The sequence below is a fragment of the Rattus norvegicus genome, chromosome 15 (assembly GCF_021556685.1).
Source record: "Rattus norvegicus strain SHRSP/BbbUtx chromosome 15, alternate assembly SHRSP_T2T, whole genome shotgun sequence".
NCBI classification, from domain to species: domain Eukaryota; kingdom Metazoa; phylum Chordata; class Mammalia; order Rodentia; family Muridae; genus Rattus; species Rattus norvegicus.
In genome coordinates this window covers 103,640,968-103,662,015 of record NC_141548.1, presented here as the reverse complement: position 1 = coordinate 103,662,015, position 21,048 = coordinate 103,640,968, and the positions used below count along the sequence as shown (strand labels likewise).

Here is a 21,048-nt window from a genome sequence, read left to right as displayed (position 1 = left end):
GGGGGAAACCAGTAGTTTTCATCTTGCATAGACAGAGTGAGGTAGTTCAAGTGTGTCTCCAGACAATGTAAAAACTCGGCTCCCAGAGCATCTCAAGCTGCTCAGGCCTCAGGTTATTTATGTGCATGCATTGGCCTCAGCACCTGTTTCTCCAGTCCTTCTACCTGCCAATCTGCGTCACAGAGTATCCTGCTGTGGACCCTGGAGTCGTCGGTGTGCAGGCACTGGTCCTCAAGTACTTAGCAAGGGGCACACTCTAGCTCTCCACAAATCCCAATACTTTCAACCACGCCCCCACCTTACCTCTGCAAACGCAGCAGTAATCTAAACAAAAGCCAAATTTAACACTGCTCCAGGCACTGGGAGAGTGCAAAGCCCCATTTCAGACTGGAGCCAGAGGGTCTGCACCACTGACCAGGGTCTCTTTGCAGGGAACAGAGCGCTAACCCTTCCACACCACACCCCTTCTCCAAGAGGCTGAGAACCTGCAGAGAGTACTGACCAGTGCTGAGGTCACTCAACATATTTTCTGTCAGATCCTGAAGCAGCCAAGACTGTCCATGTGGTGGCTAGAGGCTGAACGTATATCCCAAGGGCATATGCTAACCAGTGAGCCATCTGAATAAAACCCATTTTATTTTCAATTTCATTCCAAATTTTGTTTTAATGAAGTAATGCAAATCATTTAAAGAAAGAAATATTTAATTTTAAATTCTGATTTATGCATAAAACTCATTTTGTATCACAGTTAAATTTAGTACAAACTATGAAAACGTTAACACCGAGGTTTCAACAGAAAATCGGTTAAGATCCCTTAGAAAATTACTTAAAGGAAACAACAGCTAGTCAGTTACTGCTCTGATGTTAATACATAAAGAAAATTTCACACACTTTACTGAAATTTTCAGTAAATAAGTTTAGCCATAATACTTGTAAAATTAAAAACTTCGAAAGCTGCGTGTGGCTCTGAGCAATTACAGTCTGCAATGAAAATCCTAAGCCAAAACTTTTTGCTCAACAGAACAATCCGAGCTTTGGAAAAGCTGGTTGAATTTGCAAACCTTCAGAATACCAATTATGAACAGAGTAGCTGTGTTATAACTGAGCTTAAATTAACTCCAAGACAGCACACACACTTCCCAGGCCGCACTGCAGAGAGTGTGGAGGGGAAACATTGAGCCAGAACTCTCACCTTAAAAAAATATCAGATCACTCTTATATCAAACATGAAAGCAATCAAGGACAGACAGCACTGAAGTTCTACACAGGCCTCTTTGTGTTTCAATGCTGTTTATTGAGGAGTGAAGGAGACTGCCAGACATGCCAACGACACTTCACATTCAAGGGCCGGGAGTGGCACAGCCTCCACACCGAGTCACTGCATAAGCCTTCTGGGAAAGAACCAGAGTGACATCACGTGACAGCCCCATGCTTCTGGTTTGTCAGCAGTTGTTTGCAGCTGGTTGGCTGGTAAAGGCTTCTTTCTACCCCTCCCCCCTAGACTCACTCCATTTACAGAACGAACACTAGGTTGTCCCCCAGTCTGTGTAACACACATCTATGTGGATGAACTGATCTGAAAGCCGCTCTCCTTACGTTTCTGCGTCTACCGAGAAAAGGAATTGTTTCCCCCTTCCCTTCACGGGGGTCAGACACGGCAATAGAAAAATACTCTGCAGTGCTACCACAGGGCTTACAGGGACCTCCTCTGCGGGTCTGAGGAGATCCACGGCAGTCCATTCTGCACACAGGACTGCTTTTCCTGCGCATGGCTCCAGAAGAATGGCCTACACACAACACTACTGCTCTCTCTTGCTCAAAAACAAAACAAAGAAACCTAAACAAAAGGGTAAACGTTTATTTGGAGTTAGTCTTCTGGCAGGTGGTATTAAGGCCCTTCAGGCAGAGTTCAGGAGCTCCTGTATGGCTGCCTGCTGCTCCGGACTGAGTTGAGCTATGCATTCAGTCCACAATCCTCCAGAAGTCTAGGGGGAAATGCACACATTTAGACACGGTAATCTCTTCAAGTACTTAGTAAACAATGTGCAAAGACTGTAACAATGCCTAAACAAACACTCTATACCTTAATTTGATAATTATTGTAAAATCAATAAATATGTTCATTTTTTTCCAAAGTTCATGCCTCTACCTCGGTGAGTGAGTCACCCACAATTGCTTTATTCTAACATCATCATTGAAGTGCACCTTTTCCCTTCTGATATTCTGAAATGAATGATCATGTGCTAAGTACCTACTGAAGGAACTTAACGTGCTTAGTGGAAAGATTATGATAATAATCCATTTTGAAGCCTGTTTATATAAAAATGAAATTTCTACAGCCCATTAAACGTTAACTCCTAATGTACATCAAGGACAACAGAACCCACAACCAAATACCTAGGACATTTTATCTGTCCTTTCCAGTTCAACCAAACCAGCTTACCTGTACTTGGCGAACTACATTGGCCAGGCGTTTGGCACAGGGGTCTTCATGTTTGATGGCCTCATGCATTTCTCCTTCTGCAATTATACTGAATATTTTCGGTAGATTGGTATTATTTGGGCCAAGAACAATTGGATGATTACTGGAAAAAAAAAAAAAGAGAAAAAGAACCTTTATAAATAAAATCTGTAAGAGGGATCACTCATGGCCACACTTTCCTGTTCTACATACATCAGTATGTTCATTAAGAGCAAATGTCTTGGGGTTGGGTTAGCTCAGTGGTAGAGCGCTTGCCTAGGAAGCTCAAGGCCCTGGGTTCGGTCCCCAGCTCCTAAAAAAAAGAACAAAAAAAAAAAAAAAAAAAAAGAGCAAATGTCTTCTTGGCTCAGTTAAGGAGAAAGCCAGATGGTTTTACTTAGTAGGCCTGCAGTTTCTTCTTATGTAACTCAGGAAAAACAGACTGGCTCATTTCTCAGAATTTTTTTAAAGACCAAACAAAAGAATTAAGTGCTTTTTATTAATCTGCACTGTGTCAAAAACAAACAACAAAACAAATTCTCAAGACAGTTTTGTTGTGTCAAGTCTGTAAACTCAGCAAATATGAGGCTGAAGGAGGAGGAGTGCCAAGTTCAAGGCCAGCTTTGGGTCTCTTACTGAGACCCCGTTCAAGGGAAAAAAAAGAGGGCTCAGCCATACAGCACTGCCCGGCACATGTGAGTGCAGTACCACAAAACAAATAAGCTACATACAATAGTACCAAGAATAATGTTTGATACAGCAAACGGTCTCAAAAGGGTTTCTTGGGCATCTCAAGAGTAAACGAGGGGATAAACTTCAGGCAGGCTCAATGGAAAGAAAACAGTGAACTTGAGTAGGAGTCACTGACACAGGTCACTCCCAAGGAGATCAAATAGCCTGAGGATTGCTATTTCAGATGCAAGAAGGACAGGGTAGTCTGAGAGTGGCTATCACATTCCTCAGAACCTTGTGGGTCATGCACACACACAGTATTTATGAGCCTTAACCAGGCATGGAGGAATATGCTATCCCCCAAACCAAAACACCGAGTTCAAGAATTCTACTGGATATATGTATGAACTGTGAACAAACTAAACAGCGATTAGCAGTGAACGAGCCAAGAATAGAGTCAGCCGGAGGGCAGTAAGACAGACAGCAAGGAATTGTCTTGATCCCAGAGTTTCTGAAGTCACTCACTATGTTGCTGCAGTATGAGTGACACCACACACAAGAGCAGAGCACAGTGGCTGCCTGGTGGACTCCATTTCTTTTGGACAGGATCTTGCTACGTTAGCAAGGATGCTCTTGAACTTGCCCTGAGATCTCAATATGCCTTACTATACCTCGCCCCCACAGACCTGATCCATAGCAAATGTGGCAGGCAACTGAACAGTTGATGGTAACTTTCATGAAACTATTTGCTAAGAACAGAGAACAACTTCAAGTTACATCTTTGTCCAAAAAACACACACAAAAGCATGCTGCAGGCCAGGGTTAACACATATGCACGCTGGCCACAAGTGAGGCAAGAAAGGAAGAAGGCTGGCCTGTACCTTTCAATCAGGTCACACAGGTAACTGAAGGTCTGGACAGCTTCTTCTTTATCTTCATGTAGGGGGAGCCACGACAGCCAGTGTGGTAAGACCTCCTCCACATTCACGCAGTCAGGCTTGAACTTCATGATCTTTCCCACTGCTGAGATGCAGTTCTCTGTGGCATTGACATTTTCTTTGGTCTTAGAATCTGCAGACTGAATGACTCTTACAAGCAGCGGGAGTGCTTCTAAATAAACAAGTAAAACAGGTCAGCTAAACTTCACGCTGATGAAGAGGAACAGAACGGTTCTATCTCTGGTCCATGACTGATTGCTAAAGCTTCACTGTCCCAGAACTATCTGTATGCAGTGGAGGGGACACCAAGCCTGGACAAGAGCATGAGAGCTATGCCCGAGAGCCGGCACACACAGAACACAATGCGGCCTATACTTCTTGCCTATGCTTGAGAGCCTCAAGCTTGAGCACTGCCAGCCTCTCCTCCCTAGAAGGCTGGTGAAGCCACTTCACCTTCATTTCCATCTATGAGATAAGACAGCACAGGTTGTGCTGGAGATGGGGCGGGAGATTAAAATTAAAAAGGAATTATAAAAACAAGAAAGGTAGGGCCGGGTAGGGAGACGAAAGCAGAAATGGGGCCAGAGTGTTCCCTGGTGTGGCGAGGAGGCCAGGGAAGAGGCTGCCGGGACAGAATGCACAAAGCAGAGTGAGCACACGCACCTGTACAGAAGGGGCGGTAGTTATCTCCACCGTACTGCGCCATGACGCCAAGGCCATATGCTGCAGCTTGCCTGACTTCCGGGCTGTTGTCACATACATACTGGAGCATTGGCCTTAAGAAATATTCTGCATACTTAAATGAAGCTGGACTACAGTGTTCTATGATATCATCGAAGATGCACAATCCCCATTGTCTGTCTGGCCAGGGTCTATGTGGACACTATAAAATGAGAATCCCTTTTAAGTACTGAATACTGGTACAAAAATATAAACAATTATGAACCATCTATTTAGGGAATGTACCCAATACAGGAAATAATAACGTTTACAGCAACAACACTGGAAGGAATACATAATTTACATAACTTCATAGTCCTGGATTTGTGTGATTTGTCTCAGAATCCCCCACACGTCACAAGGAACTGACAGAGCAACGTGCATACATTTACTTTGTAAGGTGACCAAGCAGAGCACTATGCCTGCAAACCCCTGGTACCCAGGAGGCTAACACCACCCTGTCCCAAACTGGGACTGTTGGCAAAGGCCTGTAGTCCCAGCTAAAGTTCCAGGCTAGGGTTGGGGATTTAGCTCAGTGGTAGAGCGCTTGCCTAGGAAGCGCAAGGCCCTGGGTTTGTTCCCCAGCTCTGGAAAAAAAAAAAAAAAAAGAACTAAAGTTCCAGGCTGAAGCAAAAGGCCCTGGGTTAGGTCCCCAGCTCCGAAGGAAAACAAACAAACAAACAAACAAACAAACAAACAAACAAACAAACAAACAAAGTTCCAGGCTGAAGCAAAAGGATTCCAAGTTCCACAGCAGTCTGGACTACTTAGCAGGACTGTTTTTCAAAGAAGAAAAAAAAAAAGGTGCGTGAGAAGAGAGGCAGGAGAAAGAGCGGTTTCTTTTTTTTTCTTTTTCTTTTTTCTTTTTCTTTCCGGAGCTGAGGACCGAATCCAGGGCCTTGTGCTTGCTAGGCAAGCGCTCTACCACTGAGCTAAATCCCCAACCCCCGAAAGAGGGGTTTCTGATAGCTTTGCAGCAAACTGCCTAGAACATGCAAAGTCTTGGGTTCTCCATGATTGTAGCTGTTAATGTACAAGAAGCTGTGCATGTGAGGGAGCAGAGGTATGATAAATCTACTTGTGTTTACTTTGTTAACCTTAAACTGTTCCAAGTATTTGAAAACCAGATAGATGAGCTTATTTACCAAAGGCCACAACTGCAGACTGTATCCAGCAAGGATCACTGTTTCAATGTGCCGAGGACATAGAAAACACACAGGGCTGTGCATAATTAAAAGTGTATGGTCCAAAGCCCACCTCAGAGGCCCATCTTTAACCCCAAGTAGAAGACATTCTATGAGACGATGCGAGGACACAGGCTAACTGTTCAAATAGCTTTGAGGTGATTAACACTTACAATCAGGTTGACAATTAATGGGAGCAGCTGTTCAAACCACGGCAACACCTTTTCTTTGTAGCTACTGAATATTGAGTGTAAAATATCTGAGACTTTAGTCAGTATATAAACATCATTATCATCCTAAAAAAGAAACACAACACAATCACATGAGTTAAGAACTACCTGCTTGAGTTCTTGAACATCTATAATATACTCTATATCCTGAGGTCTGACAGGAAGCCTCTACCACGGAGCAGATGGTAAGAGCTGTGCTTACTGTAGCTGCCTTGGACTTTATGCAAGCACAGCCCAGAAGAGAGGCCACACAGCAGATGCTGGCCCCACCCATGGTCAAATGTTTGCATGCACAAGGCTGCATGGGCTGACAGGATGACGGCAAAGGCAGGGGCAGCTGAGCCTGGGGTAAGGAGCATCCCTAGTTAATTCCAGTTTGAGCAAAACACTGAGAAACTGAGGTAAAATCTTCCTCTCCAAATAAAGAGGCCCAGGGATATTGACCCAGGGGTAGAAAGAATGCTTGCCTACAACACACAAAGAAGCCTTAGGGTCAGCTGCCCCTGACTGCCAACAGTCACTCTGAACAACCAACCACTGAGTGTGGGAAACTACCACTGAATGCAAATGACGTTTGTAAGCAACAGGCTATCAGGGAACCTTGGTATCCGCTAGGTTCAAACACTACCAAAATAAAAAATAAAAGAAATATCCAAACCCAAAGACCAGTTCATTTCAAAAGACTAATTCTATAAACGCCAGATTCTTCTCCGAGATAACTTGGGAGGTGAACTAGAACTGGAGCATGCAGAACACCTCAGGTGCAACGTCATGGGAGTGCAGTTCTGAAGGCCTGACTCACTTCATCTTGTAGCGACTCTTCAACCTGTTCGTCGTAGTCTTCATCTTGTCTTTTAACTTGCCGCAACTCTTGATTTTTGAAATGTTCCTCGAGCTTCGCCTTCAGTATACCTCCCAGTTCCTCGAAGTGTTCATTGTTGAGACACCCATCTCCCATCACTTCAATGCACTGCGGGTGAAGAAAACACCGAGGTTTGAGAAAAAAATCCTCTCATTAGGCCTCGAGTGCACCCCTCTATCTTATATCTAAGAACAGCATCCCACAAAGAGGCCTTAGAAACAAAGCTTTTCTTTAGGACTAGCTTATGTGTGAAGTGCAGATTCAAAGCCAGGACATTAACCAACCTTTCCCATACACACCTAGCTTTGATAGCAAAATAAGAGATGAAAAGGCTAAGTATGGAGATGTAGGAATTAACAGGAGGATCTAGACATAAGTGGTGCATAAACCGCGGCCGAGATACCAGGGTCAGGCTTTCTAGTGTTATCCTAGGACTGCACACCAACTGCTTCACCAAGTGAAGCTACAAATTTCCTATCAACTCTCAACTATGTAACCAACCCTACCTGTAACAATCCTTACAGTGTAACCTATTTCTCCAAAGGTTACTTCTCAACCAACAAATACAATGATACCAACATTTTAGAACAAAAATTGCCACATTTTCAGCAAGTGACTTGTTACAATTCACTTGCAAAGTCCTGTAACTCCCTGCCCCAATTTATTCGGCAAACCGTCCTTATAAAAGTACTCAGATAAACCATTTACCTTAGCAAAGGAGTGCATTATTTCCGAGAGGACGTCTGAGTCAGGCTCCGTGCCAATGGCCTTGATGAGAGCATCGCACATGAAGTGCCACATCTGTGTAAGGTACTCGGGACCCCGGACTCTTGCACACTCCAGCAGAAGAGGCATGGACTCTGCTGCTGCCACTCGAACCCGTTTTATCGTTAAGGAAATGCACCATCAAGGAACCTCCTTAGTGTCCCAGCATTCTACTGACATGCCCCACTTACCTAAGACAAGTGCTGTGTTAAACAAGAAGGTTCAAAACCAGCAAAGGCTTCCTACCTTGCCTTGCCCCGCCCCAACCCACATAGCAGGAGCAGGTCTAGAAGGGTGAAGGGCCTCTCACTGTTCTGCTTCTGTACTACATGCAATGGCAGCTAAGCTCTCCTAGAACTACTCAGGATCCTATGTAAGACTTGCTGGCTTTTAGTGAGGACTGAGTGGCTCTTCCCTTTCTACTACCATTTATAAAGGAAACTTCGTAAATAGTCATTTCAGAGGCTAAAGGCTGGGGAGACGGCTCAGCTTTGCTTTTTAGAGCACAGGGGCTCAGTTCCCTTGAATGCACAAGATGGCTTTTTAACCGTCCCAACTCTAGTCCCAGGAGTCTTCTTCTGACCTGCACTGTACCAGCAGGCATGCACCATGCCTTCATTCAGGCATAGCAAAGCTTTCATACACATGAAATCAAAACTAAACCGAAAAAAGTAAGTTCAAGTCCAAGGGACTGGCTCAGTGGTTACTAAGAGCACTGGTTCCAGAGCACCCAGGCTGACTCCACATGGAGAGTCCACATCCACATGGTGAATCACAACTAACTTGTGTGCCAGGGCTCTGACAGCATCTTCTGGCCTCATCTGGATAATGGACGCATGTAGACACAGGTGCAGAGTTAGAAGCACCCGTGTTCCTAATGAAAGGAAACTGTATTTCCTCCTCTGGCATTACCAGGGGTCTGCTAGAGACCTGACTGTAATGCACTCCTCTGACAACACTAAGGAACATGAGGTTGGTTTGGTTTCCTTGTATGCACCACATGAAAATGAGTGCTATGTGCAGATTAGAAACACACCCATAGGTGTGTCAGGGTCACACATGCCAGGGACTTGAGGATGAAACTTGTAAGATTTCCTGAGATCTATGGGAAGTAGTGCTACAGAAAGTCAGCCATAGCTGGTGGCTGATCCAACAGGTACTGTGGACACCTATTCCTAAAATGTCAGTCTTCACAATCAAGGTCACAGAAAGCCAACTACAGCATGGTTCATATTTTCCTTTTCACACCTTAGGAGTGAGGTGAAGGAAGGCAGGCACACACACATCAAGTCAGAGCACGTGCACAGCAATGGTTGATACAATGTGCAGCTCAGGTAACTACAGATCTACACCCAGATGTGCTCTACTAGCTGTTGAAGGATATCATCATGGAAATAAAATTTCAGCAGTGGGACCATCAGTTTGACAACCTGTTCAGTGTATTCCACGAAACCTTCCTTTAATTCCTTAGCATAACAAACCTGCAAGAAAAGAAATCAAGGTCTAAGTTACAGGGTTTCAAAAGATTAACACTGATTCTCTGACCATGTCTGTCTTACACTGAAAACAGACTAGTTAGCTTAATACTGCAAGCACATTTCTGTTCATTTATTCAAAATATATTCTTAGTCCCTATATAGACTTGCCTGAAATACACAAAAATCCTTTACTCCCCACAGCCTGTACCCAAACCTCTGTACACTTTACAGAACGCACGGTGATGGCCAGCTCTGGGTAAGGACTTGCTGTTCAAGGCTAACCTGAGACCCAGCGTGGGTTGCATGGCTGTGTGAGAGTGGAAGGACAGCCCACCTCTGAAAGGTTTACTTTGACTTGACTTAGTGTGCCACGGAGCTTGTGTGTCTGCATCCCACATACATCATACAAACGGAACAGGCACAAGCAAAGGAGAAACTGTGCAAGTACAAGGGTCTAATGCATTTGCATGCAGCTACTCAAGTCTCATGCACCAACGACTGAGGATGCAAGCAAAGCTTTCAGTCGCAGCAACGTACCAGCATCTGGCAAGCCGTTGACTTCTCCTCCAGTCCTGCAGTTTTAATACCAAAACTCTGCTGATCTCCAAGGTTTACAAATTCCCAACCATCGTCGTCACTCATATTCTCCATGTCCTGGGTGTCTAGAAGGGCCACTTCAGGCTTAATTGAAGCGGTCTTCATCAGTGGCCCCATAACCACAGGAAGGTACTGCTGGAATTCTTTCCCAAGGATTTTGCACATCCTGGCCCACGCTGAGATCATGTAAGAAATCTGGGGGAACATTCCAAACAGGGCGTAAGGCAATGGGTATCTTAGACAGGTGAGGAAACAGATCCAGACATGTGCATGCCTTTCCCAATGCCGTCCACTTCCAACAGAGCAGCAGCCGAGGCCGTTCTACTTACCCCTGTGATGCAATTACAATTTCTTCTTTCACTCATCTGTGCCACTAACTAAAATGAAGGCCAGCTTCTAGACATTGATCTTTTCGAAGGAAGAACTCATACTGCCTGGCACAGCATCTACAAATACTATGAAAGCCCACTCTCCAGGGTGCTATCAGCACAGGAGGCAACAGGTTTCACTGGGACATCCATCTTCATGCCTCCTTCTGGTTGGTCCTTCCCTTCCTGAGGTCTGGCACCTGCCTACACCCTTCCTCCACCAGTGCCATTCCATTTCTTAGGTCACCGGTTCTTCTGCAAACTGCATCTCTCCTAGCTGACTAACATGCTAGTTAGCACGTGTACCATGTTTTCATTACCCACTTGTATGTTGCTGCCTCCGTGCTACTGTGAAGAGACAGACTGCGGGATCTGGACTCCTATGGGCATTTGTCCAGGAGGAACACAGGCAGCTCCACAGCAGCACTGCAGCACTAGTTTTAGTCTTTTTCAGACAGGGTCTCACTGTGTAGTCCTGGCTGACCTGGAATTCTTTATATAATAAAGTAGCTTGGCCTCTGCTTCCCAAATTCTGGGATTAAAGGTATTGAACACTGCATCTGCCTTTATGTGGACCAGCCTGCCCTGCCTCCCACATGCTGGGGTTAACATTCCCCAAAGTGGTGAACTAAGGACTCCTCATCCCCTACGTCCTCAAAGTCACCATAATCTAGCATGCGGTCGTTGTTTTCTCGATAACAGCTGTTCTGCTTGGGGACAACATGAAATATCAGAGGAGTTTTAATTTCTACTTAATTGTGAAGAAAGTCTACTCATCCCACGTGCTCTGTGTCTATTTCCTCTACACCAAGCATTCTGCATTTGCAAATATACAGCTGACACTGCAGTCCTCCTTCCCACACTCCCTCCATACAGCCTGTGGTCTCCAACCTCCCTACTCTTAGCTGTTTGCATTCCAGCCTTTTTACCTGCTACACAAACGTAAGTGGGAATTCATTTACACACTACTGCACTGTAAAGAACGGAAAACCCAAAGAGGATGAGTCTCTGCACAGCGGGACTTTCCTATGTAGCTGAGAAGTAATCATAGAAAGGTCCTGTAAGGGTGATGGTTCTCTAACTGTTCAATGCCTTGTGAGATGTTAGCACTGCCAATACCATTAGGACTAGGCTAAGCACCAGTGTTATCAAAACCACTGAGAATACAGCAAGAAAGCTTTACGAAGACTAGGACTCAGCCAAGCACGTGCACACAGACATTCCCTCTGAGGAAACAGAGCCTACATCTTCGACATACACACAAGGGCTGAGACTCTTAACAAGGGGCACAAGTCAATGGCAAACAGCCAAGAGGCACCTAAAAGACATACTTTACCCTTGAGAAAGATGTGTGAGTCATTACGTATGAGGAGAAATCCACAGTACAGTTAGTTCTGAACAGCTCTGCTCCAGAAAGCAAGCAGGGCCAAATACAGAGTCCGCCAAAGCAACAAACCTGAGCTTTGAGAAGACAGGAACTAAGGCTAACAGGGCTGAGAAACAGTTCTGGAACAGCGAATGACCAAGGTCATTGTAGCCAGAGGCTAAACTAAGAGTGTCTCTAGAAAGCTGTCACCATTTTAAAATTAGCATGTGGGCTGGAGACAGGGCACTTGCTCTCTTGGGGACCTGGGTTCATCACATGGTTGCTCACGACAGCTAATAAATAGACATACTCAAGGCGCACACACATCCATGCAGGTAAAACACAAACCAGCCAACACCGCACAGGCACACGCCAACTGCACTGCTCACCTGAGGGTCGTCATCTTCCATGTCATTGAAGTCGGTCTGCGTCTTCAACAACAGCTGCATGACATCCGAAGCATCCTGCATGAACTAGAGAGTGCACAGAAGCCATCACCTTACACCCATCAGAGATGTCCTATGCTTGCTCCCCACTCTGCCTCCCCTGCAGTAGTAAAACACTGGCAACACAAAAACCACCACCCTCCCAACACTAAACAAGCTTCAGCCGTGTCCTGGGCCAGCAAGACGGCTCAGCATGCCAAGGAGCACATGACGGAGGAGAGAAGTAACTATCGTCACATGCTCCCCAACCTCCCAATAAATAAGTCTTAAATCTATATCTTCCTTTTGGATCAGTCATACAGATAAAATTATTCAGAAATGTTTTTTTCTGTATTGTATAACATAATGCTCTAAGAAAATATACTTCAAATTTAAGGTAGAAAGGAAGAAATTTCTAATTGCATTAAAATCTAGTTTATAGTTTATGTAATTTAACTGTGAATAAAGGAAGAAAATTATAGATTGCTTTATGAAAGTGTATAAGTATTTTATATGATTTCTATTTAACTGCTGTTCTCTCTTTCTTTCCCTCCCCACCCGCCTCTCTCTCACACCCACGCATGCACACACCTACGTTTTGGTTAGGCTTAGTGCCCTTACAACAATCAATCCAAAAGTAAGTAGGTAACGATATGGCCAGGGGTGATGGCGCTCGCCTTTAAGGCCAGCACTTGGGAGGCAGAGGCAGGCAGATCTCTGAGTTCAAGGCCAACTTGGCCTACAGAGTGAGTTCCAGGACAGTCAAAGACTACAGAGAGACCACCTCTTGAAAAATAAAAACAAAAACCAGGCTTCGGAACAGCCGGGTTGTGGCAGCATAACAGACTTTTAATTCCTAAACTAGGATGTTTGAAATTTGTGGCCAGCCTGGCCTACAGGAGTTCCAGAACAGCCAGGGAGGGCTACACAGAGAAACTTCTTGGGGAAAAAAAAAAGAGAGAAAAGAAACCAAGAAACCAGACCAAATCAGAATCATTAATATTAACAATGAAAAAGAGTAGGGAATTATGTATTTCTATTTAAAACAGAATGTGTGAGGGGATGGTTAAGAGAAACAAAACAAAACAAAACCCGAAAAACCCTTTAGCATTCAGAGAACCGTTTATTAGACAGAAAACAGCCTCCCCCAGTTGCCAAGGCCCTGGAGCCATGCCATCCAGAGAAGCCTACCTGATGGACACAATCCCATCACTTACCTTCTCCTTCCCGACGGCCAGACCAATGAGGCTGATGCACTCGATGGTCTTCCCTCTCAGCAGTCTCAGCTCCTTCTGGACTGCATTCTCAACAATGTGCTTCAGTGAAGGCATGAATAAGTCATAGTAGGGGACAAACTTTTCTTCTGCAGTATCTGCAACTGATGCAATGGATGTCACAACTTGTTCCAAAACTAACTTGGTGCCTTTCTGAATCAGCTGAAGGGAAGACATGAAAGCGATCATTTCAGTAACTGACTGGAACCTACCTCTTGACTATTTTTCTGAACAGATGTTATGGCCGCCCTCCAGAAGTCAGAAGCACACAGCCCAGCTGCTGAACTCACAATCACACAGCAGTTGGCTGTGTGCCTGTGCGGTGTTGGTTGGTTTGTGTTTTACCTGCATGGATGTGTGTGTGCCTTGAGTGTGTCTATTTATTAGCGGTCGTGAGCAACCATGAACTCATTTTTAATTTTCTTCCTTCCTTTCTTTCTTTCTCTCCTTTCTTTCTTCTTTTTAAATAGATAAAGCTCACCTTTTGCTCACTGATTTAAACAATACTTTTAGGCTGCCCTACTGTGTCTCCGAGAAAATCCCGTCTGTGACTCATCCCAGCTCAGACTATGCCCCGGGTGGCTGTGGGTCCTGACTACAGGTTGCCTTATGTTCTGACAGCTCCCTGGATGGCCCTTCTAGGAAAATGTGCTTTCCTCATCCACAGTCCTTCAGACAGCAACCCTCTGCCTGCAGCAGACATGAACACTGTGCTGTGTGCTGGCAATAAACACTATAGCACTCTTTACTGAGAACCAGTCACCGCTCCAGAGTCCTTCATTTCTCTGTCAATGGCAACAACATCCTGAGCAGCCTCTCCTAGGCTACCTCAACACTGCCCTCCTCTTCCCATCTCAACCAACTTCCACACATGGGCCCTCGGGATCCAACAAGCTAGGTTCTCTTTGCCGTCAAGTTCTCTGTCTGTCCAAATCCACTTGCCAATCCAGACTGTACGAGGAGCCTCCTCACCTTCCATGACTTCACCTTCTTTATTTCCACCCCCATGTTGCCTCTGTCTGTCTGACACTCGATGCCTGGACAAGCCTTTTGCTGTGCTTATTTATGGGGTATTCCCCACATTTCACATCCCTGCTCGCTAACCACACTCCAGTGTCACTTGTTAGCATCAATACCAGATACAGGAACTGAGTTGTCTAACGTGGCCATGTGACATGTATGGGTTTGTGTTGGCAGGGTCCAACAGAGACAGGGAGCCTTATGTTCTGTGCTCTGCCTCATTACTGTCTTGAGACATGCCATGCCTCAAGGGTGGCCATGAACCTGGGCTTTCCTTGCTTTAGTCTCCCAAGGGACGGCCAGACAAGGGCTGCCTCCACCCCAGGCTCTTTAGCATGCACCTCACTTTCCTAACAGAAACCCATGTTCACAGTCCTCTCCACTTTCTCTCACAGCACAGCTCGGATGCGGTGCCCTGCAATTGACACTGTGGCTGTCATGTACGGCCTCTGTGGTGGCAAACTCCTATAATCCCAGAAATTGGGAGCTGGGCACCACAGAAATTCTTTCCCTGACTCAGAACTGAACATGTTTGTGTCTTCTGTCACTCTGGCTAGTCACCCCTACACCTCTCTTTTTACCCAACTTGTTCCAGAGACTTTTACTTTGGACTGTCTTTCCTAACTTTAGAAATTGCCAAAATTGGGGCTGGGGATTTAGCTCAGTGGTAGAGCGCTTGCCTAGGAAGCGCAAGGCCCTGGGTTCGGTCCCCAGCTCCGAAAAAAAGAAAAAAAAAAAAAAAAAAAAGAAAGAAATTGCCAAAATTACCAGTTGCTGAAGAGCCTGGAGCATCTGCCTTTTGCTTTTAGGTTTTTGTCCCAGTGACAGTGCCTGTCTCAGCTCTCACCTGTCCAGCAAACCTTATGTCATATGCAGAGGCTTTGAGAATCTCAAAACTCACCTCCTGGAGCTTGAGCACCATAATGGAATGCAGATGCTTCACCAAGTTATCCAAGTAGGGAATAAGCAGTGACTTGGGACAGTCTTCCGTGAAGTTAATGAGGGCAGCTGCTGCGTGGGCCTGCACCCGTTGGTTGCCTTGGTCTTCCATGGTCTGAAGCAAAGCTGCAATCACCTGAAAAATTCAACCAAGTGATCTGAGATGCGTATCCACCCTCCCTTTAAAGTGTGCAGGTAACTGAGCACTTGGTACCCACCTTCTCATGAAATTTCTTTTGAAAACCAGGTGCGAAATCTGTAGCCATCTGACCCACGGCATTGCAGGCTGCGTACCGGACTCTTGGGTGCTGGAACAAGTTCCTTTAGGTTAGTAAGGGCAACAAATCCCACATGAGACTTAAATAATTACAAGGCATTTATTGGTACTTACAGGATCCTGGAGGAAAAGCAAGACGAAATTTACAATCTCATTGAGAATTCCTTCCATCTGCTGGTGGCATCCTTCACCAATGGCGGACAAGGCCATTAATCCCGCATGCCGGTATTTCCAATCAGCTGTGAAAGAATGACACAGAAGGAAAGTAATTAGATGCTCATCCCCATACTAATTCTGGAAGAGAGAAATGTAAAACAATAATAAAAGTTAAAATTGTTCTCTACAGCCATGCCACCCTGGATGAGTCCAGTCCTGTCTGGCCTTGGAGACTAAGCAGGCCCGGGGCTCTGCAGCATTTAGACAGAACAACAACACACTTCCTATGTGTATTTCAGAGAAACGGACCTTGATCTAACTTGGCTGGCTTCTTTTCTACTCTCAGACAGACACAGCCTTGCAGATGTCCAGCTGAGGTTGAGCCTGAAATCTCCCCTCACACATTCCCTAATGTGGGGGTGACAGGCATCACCACGCCCTGCCTCACTGTAGTTATGTCCTGGCTTTCTCTCCCAAAGATGAAGACTTTTCTGAGTTGCATCTACAGCTTGCTCAATGGTAGAGTGCTTACCCACCATTCATAGGCTCTGGGTTCCACCTAAGGGACCAAAAATGCAAAACAAAACCAATGTTTCTATATGATTCACTGTAAGCAACAAATACCAGGACTTTTGGTGCCCCAAACTGTTTCCTAGTGAGACTGATGCCTTTGAGGAAAAGCCAAGGGAAGGATGCTCATTGTCCAAATATTTTTATTGGGTAAAACTCATCTGTATTCTAGCATTAATAACAGCTAGTTGTTTTTGGTTTACAGAACATTAATTCAGCACTGCTTATTTTAGTGGACTCTATATATTTGTTTTTTGGGTTCATTAAATAAGACACGCAGCTGGTCCATTGTGGCACATAACATCAATTTCAGAAGATCAGGAATTTAACTAGCCAGCCCAGCTAAACAAATACCTATCCCAGAAACACAAAGTAGGGCCATCAAGATGGCTCAACAGGTAGTAAGTGGTCTGCCACCAAGCCCACCAAGTTTGGTCCCTTGAGTCTACACAGTGCAAGAAGAGATTTCCACCAAGAGGCCCCTGTGCCTACATGTGTGTTAAGGCACACGTTTGCCTCAACATATAATCACCCTAATTAACTAAATAAATGTAATTCAATTAAAAACAAACACCCAGCTATTTAGAAATGGAGGTCAGGGGAAAGTGTATAATCAAGTAGGACACAATCTGTGTTTCTGGATCGTTTCTTTCCCCCACCTTTTTTCTGGAGGACTTCCAGGGTTCCACACGTGCTAAGCACGTATCTCTGCTCCTGAGATACAGGCTCATCTCTAAGCATTCCTGCTTACTACATTACAGTGACACAGGCTTTGTAGCTTCATATTTTTCCTAGAGTGAAGTCAGCTAAGCATAAATGAGTGAGTTTATACTAAAGTTGTGGTGTGAGGATAGATGGTTCAGTGCCAAGAACCCCAAAGGCCTTTCTCAAGGGCTTTCACTGTCAACACTATTCCTGTAACATTCTTTTACTCTACCTTTGAAGAACAGCGTACAGAGATTATGTGTGAAATTCCAAGACCAGATAAATATGCTCAATAATATGAGAACTCACCTAAAGTATTTAAAAATATTACACAAATACAGTAATTCTTACAATTCTCCTTTTTGCTTTGAATAATAGTTGTTCTTCACAATAAAAGTATGTCTATCCAGGCCTGGTACTGCATCCTTTAATTCTAGCATTCAGGAAGCAGAGGCAAATGGATCACTCTCAATTCAAGGTCAGCTAACAGTTCCAGGCTAGCCAAGGGTACACATTAAGACCCAAATTCAAACACATGCAATTATTTCTGTGAATAATGAGTGTGACTACTACACCCAGCTTGCATACTCTTGTAATATTCTCTGGGCTTCACACACCTGTACTTTAAATTGTAAAAACGATCATCCTTATCAACTTTTTAAGTAGAAAACAAACTAAAATTAAGCAAAAGTAACAATAATATGGGTTTGATATGACTATAGGAACACAGCTGACCAAGGAACAATAACCAACTAACACAAATGGTTTGGCTTCTAATTGTACCCAGTGAAAAATTTCCCCTTTTATCCCTATCTTTAAATTAATTGATTTATTTATTTGTAGGTAGGGTCTCATTTTGTCCATTTCCATCACAGCTGTGTATCACCAATGCCAGGCTTCAGAGTTCCAGGCTACCTAAAACAGCAGCTGCCCCAAGCCAAATCAACAACAAAAGTTTCCTACCTCTATGCACTGATGCTAGTTCTAGAGGGAAGAGAAGTAATGATATCTTCAGCATTAAGGTAAAACTTTATTGTTGAGACAGCCTTGAACTTATGAACCTCTTCATAGGCTCACAAGTGTGGGGACTACAAAAATGGTACCCATGCATGGCTCCTAAGAACACAGTCTTTAGTTTTAGACTGAATAGAATTTCGTCAGGAGAATATAAGAATTAGGTTAAACATTCTAGAAACAAGCAGATTAACTGTAAACAGTCTACATGATTGTCAGAGCTTAAGCTTAAGAAGGGCACACCCGCTACTAGACTACGAGAAGTCAGAAAGGGAGCTCACCGTTTTGAAGCATTTGCATAATGTGTTCCTTAATCATTGGCAGGACGAGCTTCCCACCCAGTCCACAGGCCATTCGGTCCAATGCGCTCTCACCAGCAACTGCATTGCTAAATACACAATGAAATTAGAATAAGCAAAAAGGATACAGAGCAAATATCTGATAAGAATTCGGTCTTTGCTGTAAGTTGTGGGCTTAGAACCCTCCAGGTAGAGAAGGAAAAGGAGGGTAAGTAAAACATTGTGTGTGCTAAATTAGGGTGGATGTTGGGCTCTTGCATTTCGGGTGAGTGCTAGATAGGCGGTCTACACCTCCAGCCTGGCACATGGAAACTTCCGTCTACCAGGTCTGCGGTGTTGTGCTGTCCACAGCTTATTTTTCAAGAATTAAGTAAATCAGCTATTGAGGAAAACTGTGTCTCTCCTAATCTAGAAAGACATTCAGTTCACCTGTGGCAGACACCTGAAACAGAAGCTCAGAACCAGCAGGTGCACCTGACGCTCATCTGCCTCTAAGATGTCTCAGGACGGGGCTGGGGACTTAGCTCAGTGGTAGAGCATTTGCCTAGGAAGTGCAAGGCCCTGGGTTCGGTCCCCAGCTCCGGGAAAAAAAAAAAAAGAACCAAAAAAAAAAAAAAAAAAAGATGTCTCAAGACGTACTCAGGCTGCTATCGGTCACAGACCAGATCTTGATGTCTCCCTCCCTCTCCATCCCCCCCTCTCACACACACAGAAAGACAGCCAGCGACTGACTTAATTCTTGAAAAAAAACCCCAGACTAATGTATACATTTTGCTGTCGTGGATATCCTTCCTGCTTTAACTTGAACTAACCAAGTAAAGTGTTGTTTTAAGATGATCCATTAAGTGATACAAAAATGCACCTAACAGAAAGGCAAACTTTAACGAGTTTAGAGATACAACTTGGTAAGGAGAGACAGGTCTCAGATCCCGCAGTCTCAGCCCCGCCCTCTGTTCACTACTAGGCTTCTAGCCCTAACCCAGGATTTGTAGATTACCTATCGAAATCATCATCTTCTAGCTCATCAGCATTTGCCCAGTCCTCGTCTTCTTCTAGGTCAACCATCATTGCCAACATCTGAGGAACTAAGGTCAAGAATTAATTTATACCTCAAGACTGAATTTATTTTATCGATGTGTTTTATTTTTAATACCCCCCCCAAAAAAAGAAAAAGGGGAAAAAAAAAGAAGAAATCTTCAGAAATTTAAGTGAGACTGATTTTTTTCTTCAAAGGATCGCATTTCCCAGCAAGCTTGCCACACAGGTTCTACAGCCTTGTGTTCAAGCAAGCAGACTCTCTTCAGAATACTCATGATGCACTGGTTCTCTCCTGGAACCTACATAATGTGGATGGAGAGAAGTGACTACGAGTGGTCCAAGCAAGCCTTACAGAACTACAAAGCACCAGCCACTGCCTCCTGGGACCTGAATGCCTGTGAAGGCTGGCAGGTTCTGAGTTCTTTAGATCACTCTGCATGAGTAACAGGGAAAACTGCATGCATCCCCCAATCTGCTTCTTCCTTGGCACCTTCATACCTCTTAGCAACTCACACTGATTAACCACCATTGTTTCTATTGAGAGCTTCCAATGCTAAGCCTTACGAATCTCTCGAGAAGAGCTTTGTTAGCTGTATCTGTTGCAATTGTCCTTTTCCCTTAAGCTCATGGTTTAGCTGTTGAGACAGGGTCTCTCGCAGCCCAGGCTGGCCTAGAATAGACCTTGTTAGTTTGAGCCTTGTCTTTTGGTAGACAGTTAATTTAGTATTTGCAATTATACTGGTATCTTTATCTCTGGCTTGTAACTAAGCATTGAAAGTGCTTTCCTATTAAACTTCCACTTAGAAAACCTATCTAGATTTACTTGGATCTTTAACCAACTACAAATTATTATTTTTTAACACATCTGGGGTTGGAATTTTTCTTCTGTGTAAGTAAGCAGTTGTCTCACGACCTCTCCTCACTGGTCTCACAGGTCAGTTGTGGTTGTGCTTTCCATGTGAGCCATCTCTTTCTTACACTCCTCTTTCTGCTTCCTTCCTCAACGTACCAACAAACCCTGCACCTTGGCTATGAGGCCAAGCTCTCCATGATGCTCATCTGACCCATTCTGGCCAGCCCCTTAGCACCGTGCTCCCTCATAGCAGCTGTAGACCGGGTCTACGTGAGCAACTCCCACAGTCTGACTACAATGAGAACTTCTGTTTATTTCTGTTGGTCTCTTAATGGCCTGACCGGGTCTCATCTGCTTACCTGTTGTTTCTACCATGTTTCCTGTTCTTATCATTAATAACCTTATAAACTCTTAGATCAATAAGTAACAATAGTTTCCTTTGCTTCCAATCCTCAGTATGTCACTGCTGGCTTTGTCTGGAACTGGCAACAGACATATTTGTTCCTGCCATCCACCCTTCGTCTAAATCTTGCTCAGATACCTGCTGCTCATGATGAAAAGGGACAGGCTGGTCCCAAAGCTAGTGTGTCCACAGCACAACAATCGCATGGGCCTCCTGAGCACATGCAGCCCTCCCTGCCGGGGGAGAGCTGAGTGGTCCTGTCTGCTCCCAGTGTCCATTCTCTCTTCATCAGTTTGTACGCTATGAACTCTGCACACAATTTAAGAATGCCAATTTCAGTTCTAATACCTACCAGGTTTCAGAGATCCGCAAAGTCCTAACTAAAAGCAGATCCACAATATTGGGTTCACCAAACATGTACAGACAGAGGCATC

The 21,048-nt window shown here is 44.6% G+C and overlaps 1 protein-coding gene across 2 annotated transcripts in view; it reads right to left on the bottom strand.

The window, feature by feature from the left end:
• Window positions 1–644: 644 nt before the first annotated feature.
• Ipo5 (importin 5) overlaps window positions 645–21,048 on the bottom strand; it is a 35,861-nt gene continuing 15,457 nt past the window's right edge. Inside the window, 16 exon segments of one of the 2 annotated variants that reach the window (NM_001427143.1) lie at window positions 645–1,985; window positions 2,444–2,585; window positions 4,015–4,243; window positions 4,735–4,954; window positions 6,149–6,271; window positions 7,008–7,175; window positions 7,776–7,948; window positions 9,217–9,313; window positions 9,848–10,102; window positions 12,031–12,114; window positions 13,284–13,502; window positions 15,262–15,435; window positions 15,518–15,607; window positions 15,691–15,815; window positions 18,303–18,409; window positions 19,318–19,405. In NM_001427143.1, coding sequence (NP_001414072.1) covers window positions 1,899–1,985; window positions 2,444–2,585; window positions 4,015–4,243; window positions 4,735–4,954; window positions 6,149–6,271; window positions 7,008–7,175; window positions 7,776–7,948; window positions 9,217–9,313; window positions 9,848–10,102; window positions 12,031–12,114; window positions 13,284–13,502; window positions 15,262–15,435; window positions 15,518–15,607; window positions 15,691–15,815; window positions 18,303–18,409; window positions 19,318–19,405 — 2,381 coding nt within the window. In that variant the 3' untranslated portion in view covers window positions 645–1,898. 2 annotated transcript variants of the gene reach the window in all.